At 38.9% G+C, this 20,587-nt stretch overlaps 1 protein-coding gene across 1 annotated transcript; it reads left to right on the top strand.

The window, feature by feature from the left end:
• Positions 1-5,286: 5,286 nt before the first annotated feature.
• LOC142134121 (coiled-coil domain-containing protein 146-like) lies at positions 5,287-19,513 on the top strand (the record flags this gene model as incomplete). Its single annotated transcript, XM_075194478.1, has 7 exons — positions 5,287-5,303; positions 8,693-8,750; positions 10,482-10,658; positions 12,158-12,231; positions 16,169-16,396; positions 16,738-16,924; positions 19,418-19,513. Coding segments are annotated over exons 1-7 (837 nt in total), but the record flags the coding sequence as incomplete, so codon positions are not given.
• Between the last annotated feature and the right edge of the window lie 1,074 nt (positions 19,514-20,587).

Raw genomic sequence — 20,587 nt, 5'->3', positions numbered from 1 at the left:
TGTTGTCCACTAGTGAGCTCTACAGCCAGCCAGGAGCCTGACCCAGCAGAGGTTACCTGAGGGAAGACACATGGGGAGATAGGGGAGGGGGCTGGATAATGTAAGCTGCTCACCAATCGAGACCTTTTGCAACTCCCCTGGACAAGCAGATTCCAAGGTGGGATTAGGAGGTAATAAAAGAGGCTACCCTGGGAGCTGGACGTGTGTAACTAACTTTTGGCAAAGAGGTGATGCTCTGCCAGATATGCGCTGTGGAACATATCTCACTGGATTTATTTAAACTGATTTCCTCATTTGTTGGACCTGCTATCATTATGGGGCTGTGCTGTATTTAATCCTGTTCTGCAGAATAAACCATCCTTCTATTTTTCCCCTAATACCATGTCCGAGTGATTTGGGAACCAAATCCTCACATTTGGTGGCAGCGGTGGGATTTAGGGGTAACCGCATATCGCGCCAACAATACTTTCCAAATCTCCTGTAAGTCTCTTCCTTGCTCCGGGCTCAGGGCATGGTGTGCTTCCTGCGCTCGGCCCCTCAAACTAGGTATCAAATATTTTGACCACTCCGCCACAGGTATATCATGCATTGCCATCATAGACTCAAATAACTGAAGGTGAGTGTCAATGTCCGTGGCTGATTCCACAAAGTGTGGTACATCGTGCTATCCCAAACGCGGCATCTATCTTCCTTCCAATACTGACACTGATGCCGCTGCAGGTACCACAACCGCTCTACTCAGCACTGCTCCCAATACTGCTGCCCTCATGCGGCAGCTCCTGGTCCAAGTACATCCAACCAAATCTGCAGCTGTTCTGTGTTGTTGTCGGTTATTGCAGCTGCCCGAGTTGTCACCCCCCCGGTTCCATTACAGAGTTCCCCTGACGGGTCCCGAACCACGTCCTCCTCTTCCTCCTCCTCACCAGGGTTTTCTACGTCCCACTGAGCCAATGTTTCGATTAGAGACCCCCTGGTATCTGTTGAATTGATTTCATTTTTTCTTGCCTGACAAAGTTCCTACAGGATTCCTTTCTTGGTGTGTCTGTATGTTTGTGCTGCTGTCTCCATTCTGCTGTGCCTTTCCATTTCAGTGCTTGTCACTGAGTGATCCCACCGCTTGCCACCAAAAACAAGAATAATTCAGTTTCAAATATGCCACTTAAAATCAATAACAGTAGTGATCAGCCACATATCAATAGCATGATGAAGGGAAGCTCATATGTCAAATTAAGAATTCTCCCACACCGCGAGGCCTGTTTGGTATCAATAGATGGGTAAATTCATAGGGGATCTATTAATAATACAATTGGGTCTGTTTGACACGCCACAGAAAAGTTAGGTTACATAGTAGAATTGAGTAGTAAATCAGGCAACATGCAAATAGTGATTATAAAAAGTGTCACAGTCCACAATTCCCCTGGTAGTGGGGAAAGGTGTAAAGGTGTCTTTAAAAAGCTGAGACAATTTACAAGAAATTGTCAGTTTCTTGGGGATCAATCTAATCGAAGGACTGTCTATGTTTTCTGCTTACCCCCAGATTATAATACGTAAGTGATGCTCTGTACTTTCATCCAATTTGTTTTAATAACGGTTTGCAATTTTTTATTTTTATGTCCAATCTTCATATACTTGTTTTTTATTCTCTGTAAGCATTGTACCTTTTGAATATTAAAACTAACCATTTAATAGTTCGGTCCTTATTGCTCTAAATGAATTCATTGCCTGTTTAGAAGAGACAGATTTCTTGGCTGGATTAACTCTTTAGAAACCAGTGTGTGAGGAGTTAACTGTTTAGCTACCAGAGCAGAGAGTATGCGCAATTGGGTGATTAAGTCATAGGTTTGCTACGGACCTTATACGTAGCTGGTGGCAGTTGCTGAGAGGTGTGGAGCGTATGTCTCTTGGGAAAGGGACCAGCGAAATCTGTAGCCTGAAAGAGAGGCAAGTGTTAGGTTTAGGCTGGAATCCTGTGTGTTCCCTTACAGTAAGCTTCCTAGTCACAAGTTCACAGAGGGCGGTTTGTGACAGATAAAGGGATTCAGGATCGGTTTCCTGACAAAATAGAGGTGATCTATTGTATAAATGGTGGAATATATGATAAGATATTAAATCAGGGAGTGGCTAGAGGGGCTCATGCCTGACACTAAGTATACATTGACATGGGTAACTCGGAGATCTCTTGTTACTTAAAAATCTTGCTCTTCATATTCAGACTTCAATAACAGTAATTTGTCAATACAAATCATACCATTTTTTTTTAGAAGACTTTGCATTTTCAGGAAATATCATGGGATTTTTTTTTAACCCAAGACCAGAATGCAGAGTAGTTTGTGGAATGTGGCGCAAAAGCGGAAAATAATGCATTTTTTTCATTTATTTGCTGAAAAAATAGTTTGGCCAACATTTGAAAAGGAAGATTTGTCATACATTTCTGTATAGCTGCAGGTATCCTGACAAGAATGGTACCCCATTTGAAAAAGTTAAATTAGCATAGCAGCTGTCAGCAGTACAAATATGCAAGTACGATTTTTTTCTGTAATTTAAATAAAGAACATTTTTTTAAAAAATAACATGTGAGATGAGTTCCTTTGTAAAGAGCACAGATATACAAAAACAGAAGCAAAGTATGGTGTGCATACAGTGTAAGAAATTAGACAACCTATGGCTACCTACCTTTCTAACCCAGGTCTGGAATGCACAGTAGTTTATAGAATGTATCACAATAACTATTTCATGTTTTTAATTATTTACTACATTAATGTTGAACATTTCATTTGTAAAGTCACAATGTGTGTGCACCACCTCATAATTTCATGATTTATCTGTAACCCTTTAACTGCATGTAGAAAGTGAGTTCTGTTTGCCTTTAGGTTTCAATGGATTACAAATGTAACTAAATGTCTTTAGTAAAACACATAAAAGGGAAAATGAACGTAAGCCCATACCCAACCCAATGACTTGGCTTGAGCTAAAGGAATTCGGGGTTTGGAGTGACCTTACAAATATTCAAATAGTGAGTAGTCTGGGAGCATCAGTGGTTAAGGAATGGAGATAATTACAGTATGGTTAACCATTGTGGTAGTTCTGCATATTTTATCTAATATACTTTTGGAAACTGTTTGGTGAAGAAAGTAGAGTGAAGCTTTGCTGTGTGTAAGTAAACAGTACACATCACATTATCCATTCCAGTAGACCTTTGTTAGGGCCTTGAGGAATCTCTGTCTTCTGTTTCAATATGTGAAAGTTTGTTCGCTATCTGTAACTTTTTATTGTGCAAAACTGCGTAATATGTGGATGCCTTACAAGTTGTAGGATAGGATAAGATAATAATTATGTACAAGAAAACTATAACTAATAATAAGTAATGGTTAAAATTGATGTTCTACTTAAGATTTCTGATTTTTTTTTTATATTAGATTATTATCAACATCTTTTTTTTGTAAGGTGCGACATAACACTGCAGCTACAGAGGGTATAACAAATCCTATGTAAAAACAAATCATACATAAGTTGGAAGGAGGTCTAGCCTTAACAGAGCTAGAAAAATATAAACTGACATGCCTCTTGGATCAACTAAAAGACTGGTACTCATCATACCCATTAAAATCTTGGGTCAGCTCGCTAAAGCTATGAACATAGTATTCCCCTTGACTAATCTCAAGGATCCCAAGAGAGGAGAGGCGATTCAGTAATGATATACCGAGCGACCATTATAGACACACTACATGAATGGACAAAATAATAGCCCACACAGAAGAAGTATCTCTCCCTTCTCCTCAACGATAAGGCTTGCTGAATTAATCCCTGACATAAACCTGAATAACTGGCATAACAACTGGATCATTAACCTACTCCAAATTTAGTTCCAGATACCCACACACAACTTTTATAAAAAAAACAAAAACCTTAGGGTGAGACACTGGCCACAGAAACATACCAAACTGGACTCTAAAATAAAACCATCCCCACCACTTTTACTTTCTAAACTTATATCTCAGACTAACATTGGTGACATAACATTTGGCATAGATTCATAGTGACATTCAAGGTAGATGGTTAAATTGTAGTACAACACCAGTTGATAGCTTTACAAAACACGTTCACACAGACAGAATGGGACTAATTCAGTAATTGTTACCACATGTCTAGCTGTATTAAACCATACAGAAGTGATGGTTAAAATGCTACATAGATTATATGGTAGATTATACTTGACCCTTAATAAACTCCATAAGATTTGGCTATATATTTCCAAATATTGTTAGCAAAACGGAGACATTGAGGGAGACTTATTCACACTGACCACTCCAGAAGGTGTGAAATATAAGTCTTTGCTCTGATTAAACAAGTGACCGGTCCAAGTGGCAAATCTGGGGGGGGGGCATGTGATTTGCATTATCACAGCCTGCCCCATCTGTGGCAGGGACATGATGATGCAATTTTCAGTGAAGTAACATGGATGCAAATAAAATGACTAATAACATATCCTACACAAAAAAATTCAGCTTAAGAAATTACAAAAACAAACAAGAACAAGGGCCCTGTCTGTGGGAGCTTCCATTCTAGAGGAAGGGATTAGAAAGGCAATAGGGGCAAAGGTGGCATTAAGCATAGTGGTTAAGGCAGGTAGCAGGGGAGGTGGCAGCTAACAGTCAAAGTTGCAGCAGGAAGGTAGGTTGTAGTGGAATGAGTGTAGGTTGAAGAGGGTAAGTATATTGAGCAGGGGAGGTAAGGTAGGATTGGAGGGAGAGGATGATGCGGCAGTGTGGAAAGCAGTTAGTGTAATGTGGGTAGGAGTACAGTTGACACAGATGAATAAAAGAGTAGACATACTGCAAAATGAGATATGACCGTAGACAAGTAGACCAAATGGCATGATTCCGATCGGAGGGAAGCTCTTGCAGTGAGCATAGTAAGCACCATATAGCATGGTAAGTAGAAGGTGTGTTTCCAGGCTCCAGTCCAAGGACCCAGTGCTGGGTAAAAAATATAAATGTGCACGCCACCTGGATAGATGAGTATCCTAAGAATCTGCATGGCAGGTGTAGATGGATTGCAGTTATTCCTGTTCCTTGTTGCAGGTTGGCATTTGACAGTCTGAGGTGAACATGTCTTTAGACTTTCCAGTGAGCCGAGTAGAGTAGAGAGTAGCCGTCAGGGATGATCATTGTGCTGTGTAGGCTGCAAGCTGTAGTACAGAACCACCAAGCAGTTCAGGGCCCGGTGTTGAAGGCCACAAGTAGTAGTTCAGGGCTGGTGCACAGTGGAGGTCGCAAGTAGTAATCCATGGTCCAGTATCAGAGGTGAGTAGACCACAAGTAGTGTTCAGGTCCAGGTGCAGTGCGCATAAGCAGATAGAGCTGTCCCGGTTGGAGGTTATTGAAATCATGAGTAGTGAATTTGAAAATTTGGGAAGGGAAGTAAATGCAGGCCGTATATCATGGTCGGTCAGGCCACTAGTAAAAATTGTAGTCCAGGTGCAGTAGGCAGGGATATATTGGGAATGTGCCTGCTCAGAATCGGGGTGCAGCTGAGGATAAGAGGGCTATAAGGTGTACAGAAAAGCTCATATGTATGGGGATTAGTAAGCTAAGTGGAGGGAGCTGGCAGATACACATCCAGTCAGGACAAAATCTTTCTGGATTTATGCACAAATGGCATTTATACAGCACAGAATAAGTTGATGTAGCCACAACAGCAATTGTTAGTCAATAGTTTGATTAATGTTGTCTACTCTGATATTTGGAACATTTCATGAGCTTCCCATACATGTTCTCTAGTAGTAAGCTAGCTTTACTTACTTAGCTCTAGTATGGTATGCTACTAACTAGGACTATGAAATTGTATCACGTGTACAAATCGCATGTACTGCTGGATCGGCTTATTGAATGGAATTCCATACATCTGCTGTCTCCACCACCAGTCCCAATAATACTCTTTCATCTTTTTTTTCTGTTTTCCCTGGATACATGAAAGCCTTAATAAAAAGCTAATGAGTAAAAAAGCAAAAACAAATCATATATAAAAGCGGAACAAGTACATACAACGTTGATGAAGATGGTGTGGGTGTGAGGCAAAAGGTAAAGAGGATGGGCCTGATTCACTAAGGAGAAGGATTAAATTTGATCCTGGACAAACCATGTTACAATACAAGGGTTGAAATTAGTAACCTTTTAATGTAATGCCAACTTATGCAAGTGACAAAATTCTTTTGAAAGTAACCAGGCTAGTAACCTTTTGAGGCGCTCTATAATTATCTAAACAGTCTAGCCACTCAAGCAGAGCAGAAGTGAGTAATCCTGCCCTCTGAGAGGCTAAACATATATTTCAAGGATATATAACTCACTTCGAAAGCCCTGTGTCATTCTGGGAATCAATCTGCACTGATTGAAAATGTAATTTCCTAGGGGTGTAGAGCCATGTGAGAGGTTTAAAATCTTCTCCCTTAGACAGTAAAGTGTGCATTTCTAAAGAGGATGCCAAATGTACCTGTGCCATCCTTCTCAAAGTGTACTCAGTCTTAAACTAGTAAGTAGTGAGTCTGTTTTAATTCCTATTTTATTTCTGAAACTTATTTGTACAACTTATTTTGTATGTCTTGTTATTAACTGTTTTCTTACTAAGCCTTGAAAATATTTTCCAGATTAAATACATTTAATCTAGCATATTATCTGATTCTTTGCCAAGTAAGGCTCATGCTATATGTGTATGTGATTTAAGTGTGAAACATTAATAAGTGGTTTTGGTGAACACAAAGACGCCATAGTAAATCCCTCGTGGTGGCAGAAAAGGTGTATTCATTGGTAAGTGACTAAGGTGACTCCAGTCACGGCCAGCTGTTCAGATTGCTGTATCTGAGACAGGCTGGGCGATCGTGACAAAATTACTGGCTGCTTTTTCATGTAGCACACATATATACTTGATAGCTTTATTTTTCCACTGAAATTTAGTGTTGATCTAGGACATGCCAACTCCAACTATAAATCTGTCCCCACATTTTAGAGTTATCTCCCCTCCAATGCAGCATGGTTTTGCCCAGATGCAAAGTTGCTTTTTTTTTTTTTTTTGCTTTGCTTAATGAATCGGGCCCGATATGTGTAAATCTGAGAACCAGTACACTATGTGGTCCAGGAACATAGAATTTGTGAGAAATTCTGAATAAAAGAATACTCGTGAAATTATAACTAAAATACCACTGTGAATATGAGTCTTGTCCAATTAGTTTCTGTCTGGTACACACACAACAGTGTTTATGTAAAAAAAAACCTAAATAATTGTTGGATGCATGCATGGGATGGAATATTTCTCAAACATGACATGCATCCTACCCTCCACTTCTACTAGTTGGAACGGTGATATTAAGGGTTTGAGATAGATTTTACATATAATTTACATTTAATTATCTCTTGGAGGTCATACTTGTTTTGCTCTAAAAAATGACTTTGAAAATTAGGGCTTATCCAGCATAGTGGAGGTATTGTGCAACCATTTGTTGTTGTTTGTTTTGCTTCCACTATTTATGCAATTACACAGAACTAATACATGCAAAAAGAGGGAGTACGTACAGACATTTGTGCAAGTGCATACTTATTCAGGAGACTGATATGGAAGAGAAAGGGGAAGCATTTGTAACTTTGTAAGTCAGAAGCGGGCTGGCATGCATTCGATCTTAAAGTTTTTTAGTTAAGATATATGGTAATAGTGTGTATTAGATCTTTGTTGCTTGGATAATATTTTTATATATACATACATATAACTCCAACCTACATAGTTTCATGGGATCTTCACTCTAAAGGTTGCTTACTTAGATACTTAACTCCTGCATCAGGAGCCTACCTACAAGTACCATGCTTACAGGTAACCGGTAGTGGTCACATTACACAAGTGCTGGGCATGCCCAACTCTTCGCAATGTTCTAGAATAGGAAGAAAAGGCCTGATCCGTGCAATGGTGAAACAGTCCACTCAAAAGGACAGTTGGGACATATGAAAGTGGTGTGTGACATTGTACCAAGTTCCTCCTCCTTTTGTCAGTGAGATCTTGGGAACCCTCTACAGCTGGAAATCAACAGTGGGTGTGTATATACAGTATAAATAGAAAGTGTTGAGTAAGCAATAGAGAAGGGATAACAAAACATCTGGGTGGATGTGAGTGAATATGGAAAGCTGTATCTCCACAAATAAATAGAGATTATAGTGACAAATTTCTTTTTAAGAGCCAGCCTGAAAATTATCTGGCTTTAGTAATCCATGAATTTGTCTAGTGAAAAGAGACTCCCAGAGATCGCAATAATGTCACCTGAGGGTTCATGTGTAATGCCACCCAGAGGCACCCTGTAAAATGTCTGTTTTTTTTAAATGAAAACCACAGAACACTTGTTTCTTCATTTTGATCCAAGCTCTGACTCCCCTGATAAAAAAGATTGCCTCGACCCTCAGCCGGCATAGTCCAAAGGAACAAAGTAAGAAGTTGTATTACCTAGGCTAAAAAACATAATTTATGTGAAAGCTGTTTGTTTGTTTTATTTAACATCCGTTACATAATTCAGCCCAGATTGATGTAACTGGGAAATAAGGAAGTGGGGGGGACAAGACCGTATGTCTCTCAGGTTACATGGGGAATATTGGAGGTTTGTTGCTTGCTTAAACAATTTTTTTCTGATAGGCTGTATTTCTCTTATATCTTTCAACAGTTTACGAGAAGAAAAAAGACTTCTGGAGCGTGAATATGAAAGAATCCCCAAAATTGGGGTGAGTAGGAAAAGTAATACACATTCGTAAAATGTTTTTTTAAAAGTGCATGTAAATCGGACATATGTACAGTCGTATTAAACAAGGAGTGGCTCTAAAGATATGTCTATTGTTCAATACAGGTCTAGGTCCCCTCTCCTCTAACAGACAACTGCAGAATACGTCCAATGTATATGTGAAATATAAAGTTGGAAAGAAGGCACAGAAAATTCAATTACTGTCACCTGTTAATAATATAGTCATTAATGACAAAACATAAAAAAGCCTGTTATTTTTTCTTTCCTTCCCCTCCCCTACATTTATTAGGATATTATTAATGTCTACTGTGCATAAAATGCATTTTTACAATTGCTCCTGATTGCACATACATGTTCTAGCATAATTACATAGCAGTCATCACTAGTAATTGGCACTTAGATTAGACCTGTAGCTTGTGCAAGAGATACGGCAGAAAAACACGTACCTTTTGAGATCCCCAAAGCTTGAATCTGACGTTACCTCATGTATTGTACATTGACTATGGGCATACGCCCATTGACTATGGGCATACGCCTAATCCATTCTGCCCTTCACATCATAGGCTGTAGTAAGATGTGCTCCAAGATTAAATGGATGTTGGTGCACTCACTGGCGTATCATCCTTTTCTAGGCATGCGCAGAGTGATTTTACACAAAATATGGCGCATGTCTGTATTTACGTTCCTATATCTAATGCTACAGTCCAAAATTATTAAAATTATCCAAGCTAAACTACTGGTTTGTAACATATAGGACTGTGAGAATAATATATGACAGTACATCGCAGCACAGATCAGCATACAGTGATACTGCAGGATATAGTGGTAGTAGGTGTGAGAGTAATATAGAACAGTGCATAGCTGCACAGGTCAGCATACAGTGATACTGTAGGATATAGTAGTACTAGACGTGAGAGTAATATAGGACATTACAGAGCTGCATAGTGTATCACTGTACAGGATATGGTGGTACCAGGTGTGAGAGTAATATAGGGCAGTATATGGCAGCACAGTTCAACATACAGTTATACTGCAGAATATAGTGGTACCAGGTGTGAGAAATATAGGGCAGTATATAGTAGCACAAATCAACATACAGTTATACTGCAAGATATAGTGTCACTAGGAGTGAGAGTAATATAGGGCAGTACAGAGCAGCATATAGAGTATTACTGCACGGGATATAGTGGAACTAGGTGTGAGTGTAATATAGGCTAATACAGAGCAGCATACAGTATTGCGGTATATGATATAGTGGTACTAGGTGTGAGAGTAATATAGGGCAATACAGAGCAGCATACAGTATTGCGGCCTAGGATTTAGTGGTACTAGGTGTGAGAGTAATATAGGGCAATACAGAGCAGCATACAGTATTGCAGCATAGGATATAGTGGTACTAGGTGTGAGAGTAATATAGGGCAATACAGAGCAGCATACAGGATATAGTGGTACTAGGTGTGAGAGTAATATAAGTTTGATTATTATACCATGTGTAGATTGGGCATCTTGGTTTGTTTGCATCCCCTGACAATATTCTGCTTATGCCCTTAATTTCTGAAGCTCAGGTTATGTTAATAGTTGTAAAGCATATTTTGTTCTACTAAGGTAAGTTGTTTTTACATGGCAATTTTAAGAATGTTTCTTATCATTATTAATTTATGTTTTTAATGATTACTGCATTTTACACAATGTGAAAACATAATTCTTATTGTAGGAGTTGGAAAAAAGAGCCAAATTGCTGAAAGAAACCAGTGATGAGCTACAAAAAGAAAATACCCAGAGAATATTGGAAATTAAAGCACTGAAAGAAGATTTATCTTCAAAGGAAAGAGAAATTCAAAGAGAGCAAAAAGAAGTTGAAAAGAAACTACAGCAACAGGAAATCAAAAAGGTATGAAGCCTAGCCAACCGTTCAGTGATATATTTCTTGTATCTGTGCTTTTTGGTACAAATTAATATGTTAGATTTATTTATTCATTCATTCATTCATTCAAGTGGGTTGGTAATCAGTCACATGTAGTACTACAAGCTTCAGCATGCCCAACTACTTAGTGGCATCCTAGGCATGCTGGGACCTGTAGTGAACCACAGACAAAATTCTTATTTTATTCTAAATTTGACATTATAAACCCACACTCACTGCTCCAGGGGTGTAGGAATAGCCCTAGTGGTATTCTGTATGGGGTTGGTTAATCCGAGGATGGGTCTGAATTTGTTTTAGGGACTTCAGCCCTGTGCTGACCAGCCTAGGGTTAGGTGTCACTGCAACAGGGAGGGCTGACCAGCCTAGGGTTAGATGTCACTGCAACAGGGAGGGCTGACCAGCCTAGGGTTAGGTGTCACTGCAACAGGGAGGGCTGACCAGCCTAGGGTTAGGTGTCACTGCAACAGGGAGGGCTGACCAGCCTAGGGTTAGGTGTCACTGCAACAGGGGGACCCCACATTGCACGTTTCCCTGCTATAGTGTCACTAGCCCTGGCTTGCTATTGTCAATGTCTGGGGGACCTCACACTTTTTGTCATCCCTGATTTTGTCAGCCAGTACCAGCCTAGGCTGACAACACTAGGGCTGGTTTGTTCTTTTTGTTTTTGTGGGTAGACAGGGGGTGTGTGCTTTTTTAAAAGATGTATTTTTCGGCCATATGGCTTATGTGATACGGTTTAAGTGCATCATACTAAAATGTACACATTTTGCGTACTATTCGGAGTCTTGCTGCTCTGAATACAAAGTAAACTAAAGGATGCCATTTATACTTTACACCTAGATTGTCAGTGTAAATTGCTTACAGTACTACATAAGGCCCATTGTCTGATCCTATCCCTACTGCACTTGTCATTGTCCCTGATGGAAATCACCATTATACCTTGCAGTGTGTGTCCAGTCTCTACTTCTCCTTCTCCTGCCCCGTGTGTTTACCTACTGTTTGTTGCTGCTGTTCACATTAAGCGCCAGTTTAGTGTGTATAGGCCACTTTCACATAGTGAGAGATGACAACACTGGGAGGAGTACCCACAAGATTATATAACAAGCATTGAAGACCTGGCTAGCACATGTGGTGGTTGCACATTGGCCCATGGCGTACTCCAATGACACAAGTGCCTGATAACAAATAAGACGGCTGCAAACATTATTGCTATGCCACGACCTGGCAATTCCTTTACCAAAAGATGACCTGTTTATAAAGCTGCGTAGGTAGTGAGATTTGCTAATTTTCCATAACTTTGCAGTGTACAGAGGCCTAGAGCTCAGTTATGTATTCAGGCAGAGAGGTATGGCCAGTATGGTCACTGTTTGTTTAAAAGGTGATTTCTTTATGCAACTAATCATTTGATCATAAAGACGAATACCTCCTCTAATCAAGTGCTATGTATATATGTTGTCTCTTTATAGGATGAACTTGTTCAAGTCCAGTATATCCCAGAACAGCTAGGCAAGGACATGGAGAAGATAAATCGCAAAATAATGTATGCTCTCCCTGTTTAAGGCAAATTGATAATGTGTGTGTGTGTGTGTATGTGTATATAGGTATGTGTGTGTATGTATATAGGTGTGTGTGTGTATACAGGTGTGTGTGTGTATACAAGTGTGTGTATGTGTGTGTATATATATATATGTATATATGTGTGTGTGTATATATCTACTATATAAAAGCCTAGTGGCGTGTGTCTGTGTGTGGAAAAAGAAACCCAAGCTGCAGCGCCACCTGCTGGGCGAAGTTATACACTGACCTACTAAATTCTTAGTGTGTGTGGGGAAAAAAACTCAGAAAGGGCTGAAATTTGCTGCAGTGCCACCTGCTGGGTGGAGTTATACACTGACCTACTAAATTCTTAGTGTGAGTGGAAAAAAAAACTCAGAAAGGGCTGAAATTTGGTAATGGTTAAAAGTGTTTATAAAGATTTTAAAAATATATATATATATATATTTCTTGAAGGAGAAGTGACAGTTGGGAGTGGTTGGTGGTTGCCGGGGGTGACAGTGGGCAGTGGTTGGTGGTTGCCGGGGGTGACAGAGCCAGAGGAGTGTGATACTCAGGACCGCTGAGAGAGATTCCTGTGTCTGGATAGACATCTGGATAGATGTGGCGATAAGGATGAAGGATGAGGTGATGGAGGAAAATTATGAGGTGGTGACATGTGGACAAAACCACGTTAAAAAAGAGCGCTTACGTCGGGAAGTAACGCTCTTCCCCTGAGGAGGCCTGGCCTAGCCCCAAATGCATGACAAGAACCTTTTTAACACCTTAAGTAGCTTGATTTGACTAGAATGCATGAGTATCTTGTGTGTGTGTATATATATATATATATATATATATATATATATATATATATAATGTGTGTGTGTGTGTGTGTGTGTGTGTGTGTGTGTGTGTGTGTGTGTGTGTGTGTGTGTGTATATACACATACATACATATCTACATACCTACACATTGTAAGTGATGCATTTCCATTTCTATATATGGAATAGCAGAGGGGAAAATACTTTATAATGGACGCCAGGAGAGGCCATTGTGGGATAAATGCACCTGTTCTGCAGCAAAGTTTCCATAGAAACAATTTTCTAATATTGACAACCTTGAAATATATATATTCAGACATGTATCATGTAAAGGGTTAAAAGACAGAATAAGGATGGCCAGATAGTTGTACATCCAAATCTATATGCAAGCAATTCATGCAAGGAATGTTTTACAAACGTGCCCAGATTTTCCTTTATCTTTGGCTAGAATGTGCAAAGCATGTTCTGAAATATGACCACGTGTACATGACCTGGGGAATTGCAGCATTTCACTGGCTTTAAAAACGTTTTTCTTCATTCCAATAAGGGTTGTAACTGTATTGTGGATATTACTGTGAACGGTACATTTTTAATTACTTATTCCAGAGCTAAATGACAAACTATATATTTTTCTATGTAGACAACGCCCTACATAAATTCTTAATAGTCAGTAGTATATGAAGTAGCTATTTCATTTGCTGTTATTAATGAATATATTTAGATGGAATAGTCAACTATCCTATAAATCCTTTTCCACGGTTAATTGATGAACACTTTAATTTTTTTATATCATATGTTCTTTAGGATGACATACCATACCTCCCTACTTCCCCTATTCTGCAGGGGCAGACCTTTTTTTTTCTTTTTTTTTATAAATTCCTTTGTATGGATAAACTCCTTCCTTAGCACTACAACATTTCTTTCTGCTACCTAAATTCAATATCATAATCTTGGGCCTGATTCATTAAGGATCTTAACTTGAGAAACTTCTTATTTCAGTCTCCTGAACAAAACCATGTTACAATGCAAGGGGTGCAAATTAGTATTCTGTTTTGCACATAAGTTAAATACTGACTGTTTTTTCATGTAGCACACAAATATCAACTTTAAATTTCAGTGTACAAATAAGCTATCAAGTATTTGTGTGCTACATGAAAAAACTGACAGTATTTAACTTATGTGCAAAATACTAATTTGCACCCCTTGCATTGTAACATGGTTTTGTCCAGGAGACTGAAATAAGAAGTTTCTCAAGTTGAGATCCTTAATGAATCAGGCCCCTTGACTTTGGATTTCATTTGCAAACCAGAAACAACGCTAATCCTAAATTAAGCATGACAGTGTGGGGACATCATTTGTGTGTATGAAACTGTTTATTATATTGCTTGAACTGTGTCTAGAAATTAATTTCCCCACCAAAGTGCTACTGGAAGATACATTACATGTCTAGGCCTATTATATACCACCACTGAGCATACGGAAAGAGCAGAATTCCATTTGTGCAGAGAAAATGCTGTGCACCCACTTGTGAAACTGTTAATGTAACATCTTCACCCATGCACCAACCTAGTGCCAACGTTTGCACTAGAGATGAGCGGGCTCTGATATCTGAAATCCGAGCCCACCCGAACGGTGCCGATCCGAGCCGGATCCGAGACAGATCCGGGTATTCCCGCCAATTGCAAAACTGAAACCGAGGCTCTGAGTCATAATCCCGCTGTCGGATCTCGCGATACTCGTATTCTATAAATTCCCCGCTAGCCGCCGCCATCTTCACTCGGGCATTGATCAGGGTAGAGGGAGGTTGTGTTAGGTGGTCCTCTGTCCTGCTATATCTCGTGCTGTGCTGTGCTGTGTCCTGTGCTCTGTCCTTCTAAGGGCATTGTTATTTCCCCATTATTTCTAAGTTATATAAAATTTTAAAAAAAGTTGTAAAAAAAATAAATAATTATAAAAAAAAGAATGATTGTTATTGAATGTTATTGAGGTTAATAATAGCGTAGGAGTGAAAATAAACAAAAAAAACTTGATTTTAACACTTTTTATGTTTTTTTTCAAAATAAATCCGAATCCAAAACCTTAAATCCGAACCAAAACCTTTCGTCAGGTGTTTTGCGAAACAAATCCGAACCCAAAACCTCAAGCAAATCCGAATCCAAAACATGAGACACCAAAAGTGGGCGGTGCACATCCCTAGTTTGCACCCCCTGATATCCATGTGGATTTCTGTAAAATCCATCCCACTTATTAAAGGGTTACATCACAAAAAAGCATTTGCACTGTGGACTTGTACTTACTTAAATGAGTTTTATTATGAAGAGTATTTAAATAGTTATGCAAAAGTGAATTATCTCTCAAGCTTATTTCACACTATTGTGGCAAAGGCAAATATATTTTGTTTTTTCACAGAAAATATGAATTCATATTGGTTTAGAGAACTTGATATTTAGGTGGCTTCACATGTTGGCTGTGATGGAGTTATTACCTGGTGCAATAATACAATGACTTATGTCACTCACAATTGCACAAAAGATTATTGAGAGCAATACAAATATTAGGCATTAATTAAGCGCCTGTCTGAAAGTACTTTGTGAAAAAATGATTTAGTTAATATGACACTCAGTAGAATAATCCACAGCTAATAATGCACTTCTCCTTGGTCAGGTCAGACATATGACATGCTGTAGGAGAAATGCATTGAGACATTTTAAAATATTTTTAAAACAATAAAAAAATAAGCACCTTTTATTTTGTGCAATCTTTATTCATAACTCCCCCAAATGTTTATCCATCAAAGATTAGTAAATACACTGGTTACATATGAAAATGCACTGGTTACATATTTATAGTGATATCAACAAGAAATTGGCCGACTTAAACTTTTACGAAAACGGCACCTGCAAGAACATTTATCTGTACAGTTAAATAAGAAGCCGGCTTTGTCAGTTTAATATTCAGTTCATTTTTATGGATGGGACTTTACAGTTGCTCAGTATACAACATCTGGCTGAGCAGAGTTGAGGTCAGGAGGTAAGGATACATGTCTAGGTTGCTATGTACAGCACAGTGTTTTGTCTTGAAATGATTTTAAGCACATTACTGAATATTGTATTGTTCCTTTAGGGAGACAGAAAAGAAAAAGCTGAAACTGGAGGAACAGTGCCAAGAGTTAAACCACAGCCTAAAACAGATCGATAATAAAACCAAAATGCTGATGGGGGAGAAGGAAGACGTCATGAAGGAATTAGAGGGGAAAAGAACCTTTCTGGAAAATAAAGAACAGGAATTTAACCATCTCACAAAGCTATTGGAGTTTTCCAAAGAAAATGAAGCTGTCGCTTTGGGAGAAAGGTTAAACTGTTTTTTCTTTCTCTTTTTTTCTGGTCTTCTTATATATTATATTTTCCTATTACTGAGTTTACAATGCAAGCAGTGCAGGTCAGCTGCCCCGTTGATATTTTGATGTTAAATTGTTTTTTTTTAATCACTTCAATCAGTGTTCTAATGAAAAATAAGCTCCTTGGTATATTATATTCTTTGTATATTATATTCTTTGTATGATTATCATTGCATAAGAAAATGGCATGTTTAATCTCTCTAGCCAAGCCAGGTTGCATTGTATGGTTCAAAAATGTGGTAGGGGTGTTCAGGTAAACGGTCTGCTAATATTTCTTTATGTATTTACATTTCAGGGCAGCCTTAGATCTCAATTTGCGTCATTCTATGATCGATAAGCAGACACAACATGATACTCTCACCCGTAAACAGAGAGAGAAAGATAGGGATTTGAGAAACATAAAAAAACTGGAGTTGCAATTGAAGTCAACAAATGATGGTCTGGCTCACACTCAATCTTTATATGATAAGATCAAAGCAGAGGTATGTTTTCATCATACATTTCAGTGACATGAGTTGTTTTTCTGAAAGTCAAACTAAACCTCATGAAATTATTTTAAAACAGCACATGAGAAGCAGGCCAGAATGTACATATTTTCTTCCCATATGGAGTCTATGGTGCGTCTCCCTTGCACATTCTTATACGACCACATCTGCGTTGTTTCTCACAAATGGTAATCACCTGACCCTATCTACAAATGCCCATGTGTTCAGTCTCAAAGTGCACCTGGAAAGTGAGGCATGGTCTTATGGTTATAGGGAATGGTCAAGGAAAATATGGTTGTGTATGGTCTGGTGTGTGTGTGTGTGGGGGGGGGGGGTGGGTGACCTGGTTGGATCAAAGGTATAATCTTTTTTTTTTTGTCTCAATTTTGTATATAACTGTGTTGTACAAATGTCCAAAATGGATTTACAGTTGTTTTGGCTTGCCAGTGGGTGGATTCACAACAATTAACACTGCATATGACTGCATTGAAGAACAAATTTCTTATCAAATATAATATTTTTACAGCATATGGACACCTGTACAATTCCATACATATACTACATTAAGAGAATGGTGACACAAAAACAAACTACATGCTGTAGGGAACCAAAGTTTTTCCAATATGTGTTGTACAGTAGTGCATATGTTTTTTGTAATGGCTGACATTGGTGACTGTCCCATGTTTTTCTCTTTTTTCCTTGACTATGACAACAAAAAATCTTCTATTGCATTCCCATAGGCTCAGAGGAGCTCACTATAGTGTCTGGGAAGCAGGGCCGCCTTCAGAAAAAAATCGGGCCCAGTACTGGCCCCCCGTGCCACCAGGGCCCCGCCCGCCACCCGGGCCCCCCCCCCCCTCATGAGCGCCCCCCCCCCCCCCCATGAGCAACACATACTTTCATACTTACCTGGGGCCCGCTGCTGGTCTCCGCTATTCTGTCTTCAGCCTGGCTGTCACCGTGACAGCCAGGCACCACGATCCGATCGCAGGGGTGGAGGAATCATTCCCCCTGCGATCATGTGATCTGTCACAGGCAGAGAACATGATCGCAGGGGGAATGAATCCTCCACCCCTGCGATCGGATCCTGGTGCCTGGCTGTCACGGTGACAGCCAGGCTGAAGACAGAATAGCGGAGACCAGCGGCGGGCCCCAAGTAAGTCTGTGCTGAGCTGTTGTACCGGGCCCCTTGGTGAGCCCGGGCCCTGGTACAACAGTACCCCCCGTACCCCCCTGATGGCGGCCCTGCTGGGAAGAGATGCAGGTCTGTGCCAAACAATGTACATATCACTAGGGAAGTAATGTATGTACTTTATCAAACACACTGTGACAATAGCTTTGCCTTTTATTGTGCAACTGAATGTCACCAATTGAGTATAAAAATTGTAGTTTGAAAAAAAGTAAGAGATTGCAGGTACATCAGTGGAGATTAGACAGTGCACCCCATATGTGCACCCCATATCTCTGGCACAAACCAGAGATGATTCTATATCTGATTATAGGTGCTAATTTTCAATCTGTGTTTGAATGGCATTTGGACTTTAAAGTTTGAATAGGCCAATCTCCAGTTACAGACAGGCTCTGGCTGTATACAGTTCCAGACTACATTATGGCAGACATTGTCCTGGAAAATACAAACGTATGATAAACTTTTACTAAAATATGTCAACTTGCAGTAGAAACCTTTTGAATGATGAACTAAAAAGCAGAACTCACGAAAGGCAAATATCAAGTTCATCCTGAGGTTGTGTGTAGATCACGTGTCACGTGAATAGAAATATCACAACAGTAGAATATATTCTGAGTTCCTTGTGGTGTGTGGTACAATAATGAAGATATAGAGAAAAATAGTAACTGAGAAAGAGATGATATACAGAGGAAAGAGACATTTTGAATGTGGTAATGATTCATTGAAAAGTGATTGTTCATGGTGACTTAAGAAAAACTGTTCTGTCTTCACTATAATCTTCTCTTTAGCCTGAATATAATCAGACAGACAGCATAACCACTCCTAAGAATGTTATAATTCAAGTGGTAAAACTGTAATGCAGAAATAAGGAAATACATTTACAACATGAACAAATGTATTGTAATGCAAACATGAAAACACATGGCAAAGGTGCATAACTAGGGAGCAATCTTACCATTGATGCTGTGCTAAGGGGAGAGATATACTGCACCTCTTACTTCTAGCATGTAGTATCTAAAATGGAGACCTGTAGCTACCCATAGTGCATTGGTAACTAAACTACAGAGGCTCTGAGAGTTCAATTTAAGTTAATACCAGGCTGACCACTAGATGGAGTTTACACAGAATACATACATATATAAATACATAACTGCTGAAGGCATAACAAAAACAATGAAAGGATCAAAAAGTGGAGGAAGGTACTATATCACTATTTTACAATCTAAAATAAAAATTCCTCTTAAACTACTATGAATTTCAATATTAAGGTACCATGTTTTCATTATCTTGATTATGTATAGATAGACATTTACCCGAAAGATGATGGCTTGCTTGTAGAAAAGAGGAAGGAACTGCGCAAAGAAGTTGAAGCACTTAAGAGGCATTTTGCACAACAGGTTGGTATCCTTCACATTATATTTGTAATGTTAATTATATCTCTCATATTATGTATAATAATTATTTATACTTTTACTAATTGTCCAGTGTACATGTTCAGTTAGACAGAGTTTTGAAAGGCCAATGTATATTTAAGAGGTTCTTTCCTTACAGAAAATGCATACTTTGCAACATTTAAAATAAATTCCCAGGGGGCTTTGCTCTTCAACAGGTGAATCCATACAAATAGCGTACAAACAATTCTTAAGTCATTTAGGCCATATAGAATGAGAGATGCCGAAAATTGCATCCAGGAACTAAAACAAACGATCTCCAGTACGCAGATAGGAACAAAATTTTGCAAAGCCACAATTTTATCATAAGCAGATAAGTCCTTTCTCTGGCAAAAATGTGAGTTTTCACCATATTGATGACTTTTCCTTATTTACCAAGGACTGGTTATAGCTATTGCAGGTGATAGCTCTTGCCGGGGGTCAGGGAAACCTATCTTCCTATCACTATCACCATCTCAGAAAGGTAATAGCAGGAGCAAAGCGTAAGGTAAGGCTTTATTTATTTATTTAAATAAAGCATTGGAGCATTGAATTGGAATGCTCCAATTCAATTACATAAAAAAAAAAAAAAAAAAGAAACATTTTCTACTATTTTTATTTTTTTAATTATCAAATCTGGTGCGGAAACCCCATGTCTATGTTTCCATCTCCAGTGTGCATGTGCAGATGTACCAAAGACTGTCTGGTGAAGCCGTAAGAATCCTCTTACTACTGCCAGCTAGTATCACTCAGCTGTAGCTGCAACCTTTTTTTTTTTTATTTAACTTTTATACCACCTACCATTGACAAATAATAATTCCTATTCCTCATGGACAGTTGGCAAGTATGTAAGAAATGGTATCAAACAATAGAATTGTACAAACCAATCTAGTTCCCCTATAATTGTGGATTTCTACTTTTTTGGGGAACCCCATTTATATCATAATAATTACCTGTTCCAGTGTTGGAAGGGACATATTGATATGTGCCTAATAGGAATTAGCAAAACAACCAAACATTGACATTGTGTATAAAATAAAA

Source organism: Mixophyes fleayi, unplaced genomic scaffold (assembly GCF_038048845.1).
Source record: "Mixophyes fleayi isolate aMixFle1 unplaced genomic scaffold, aMixFle1.hap1 Scaffold_3946, whole genome shotgun sequence".
NCBI lineage: Eukaryota > Metazoa > Chordata > Amphibia > Anura > Limnodynastidae > Mixophyes > Mixophyes fleayi.
Note: the sequence above shows the minus strand (reverse complement) of the source record. Positions and strands in the feature narration are given on the sequence as shown.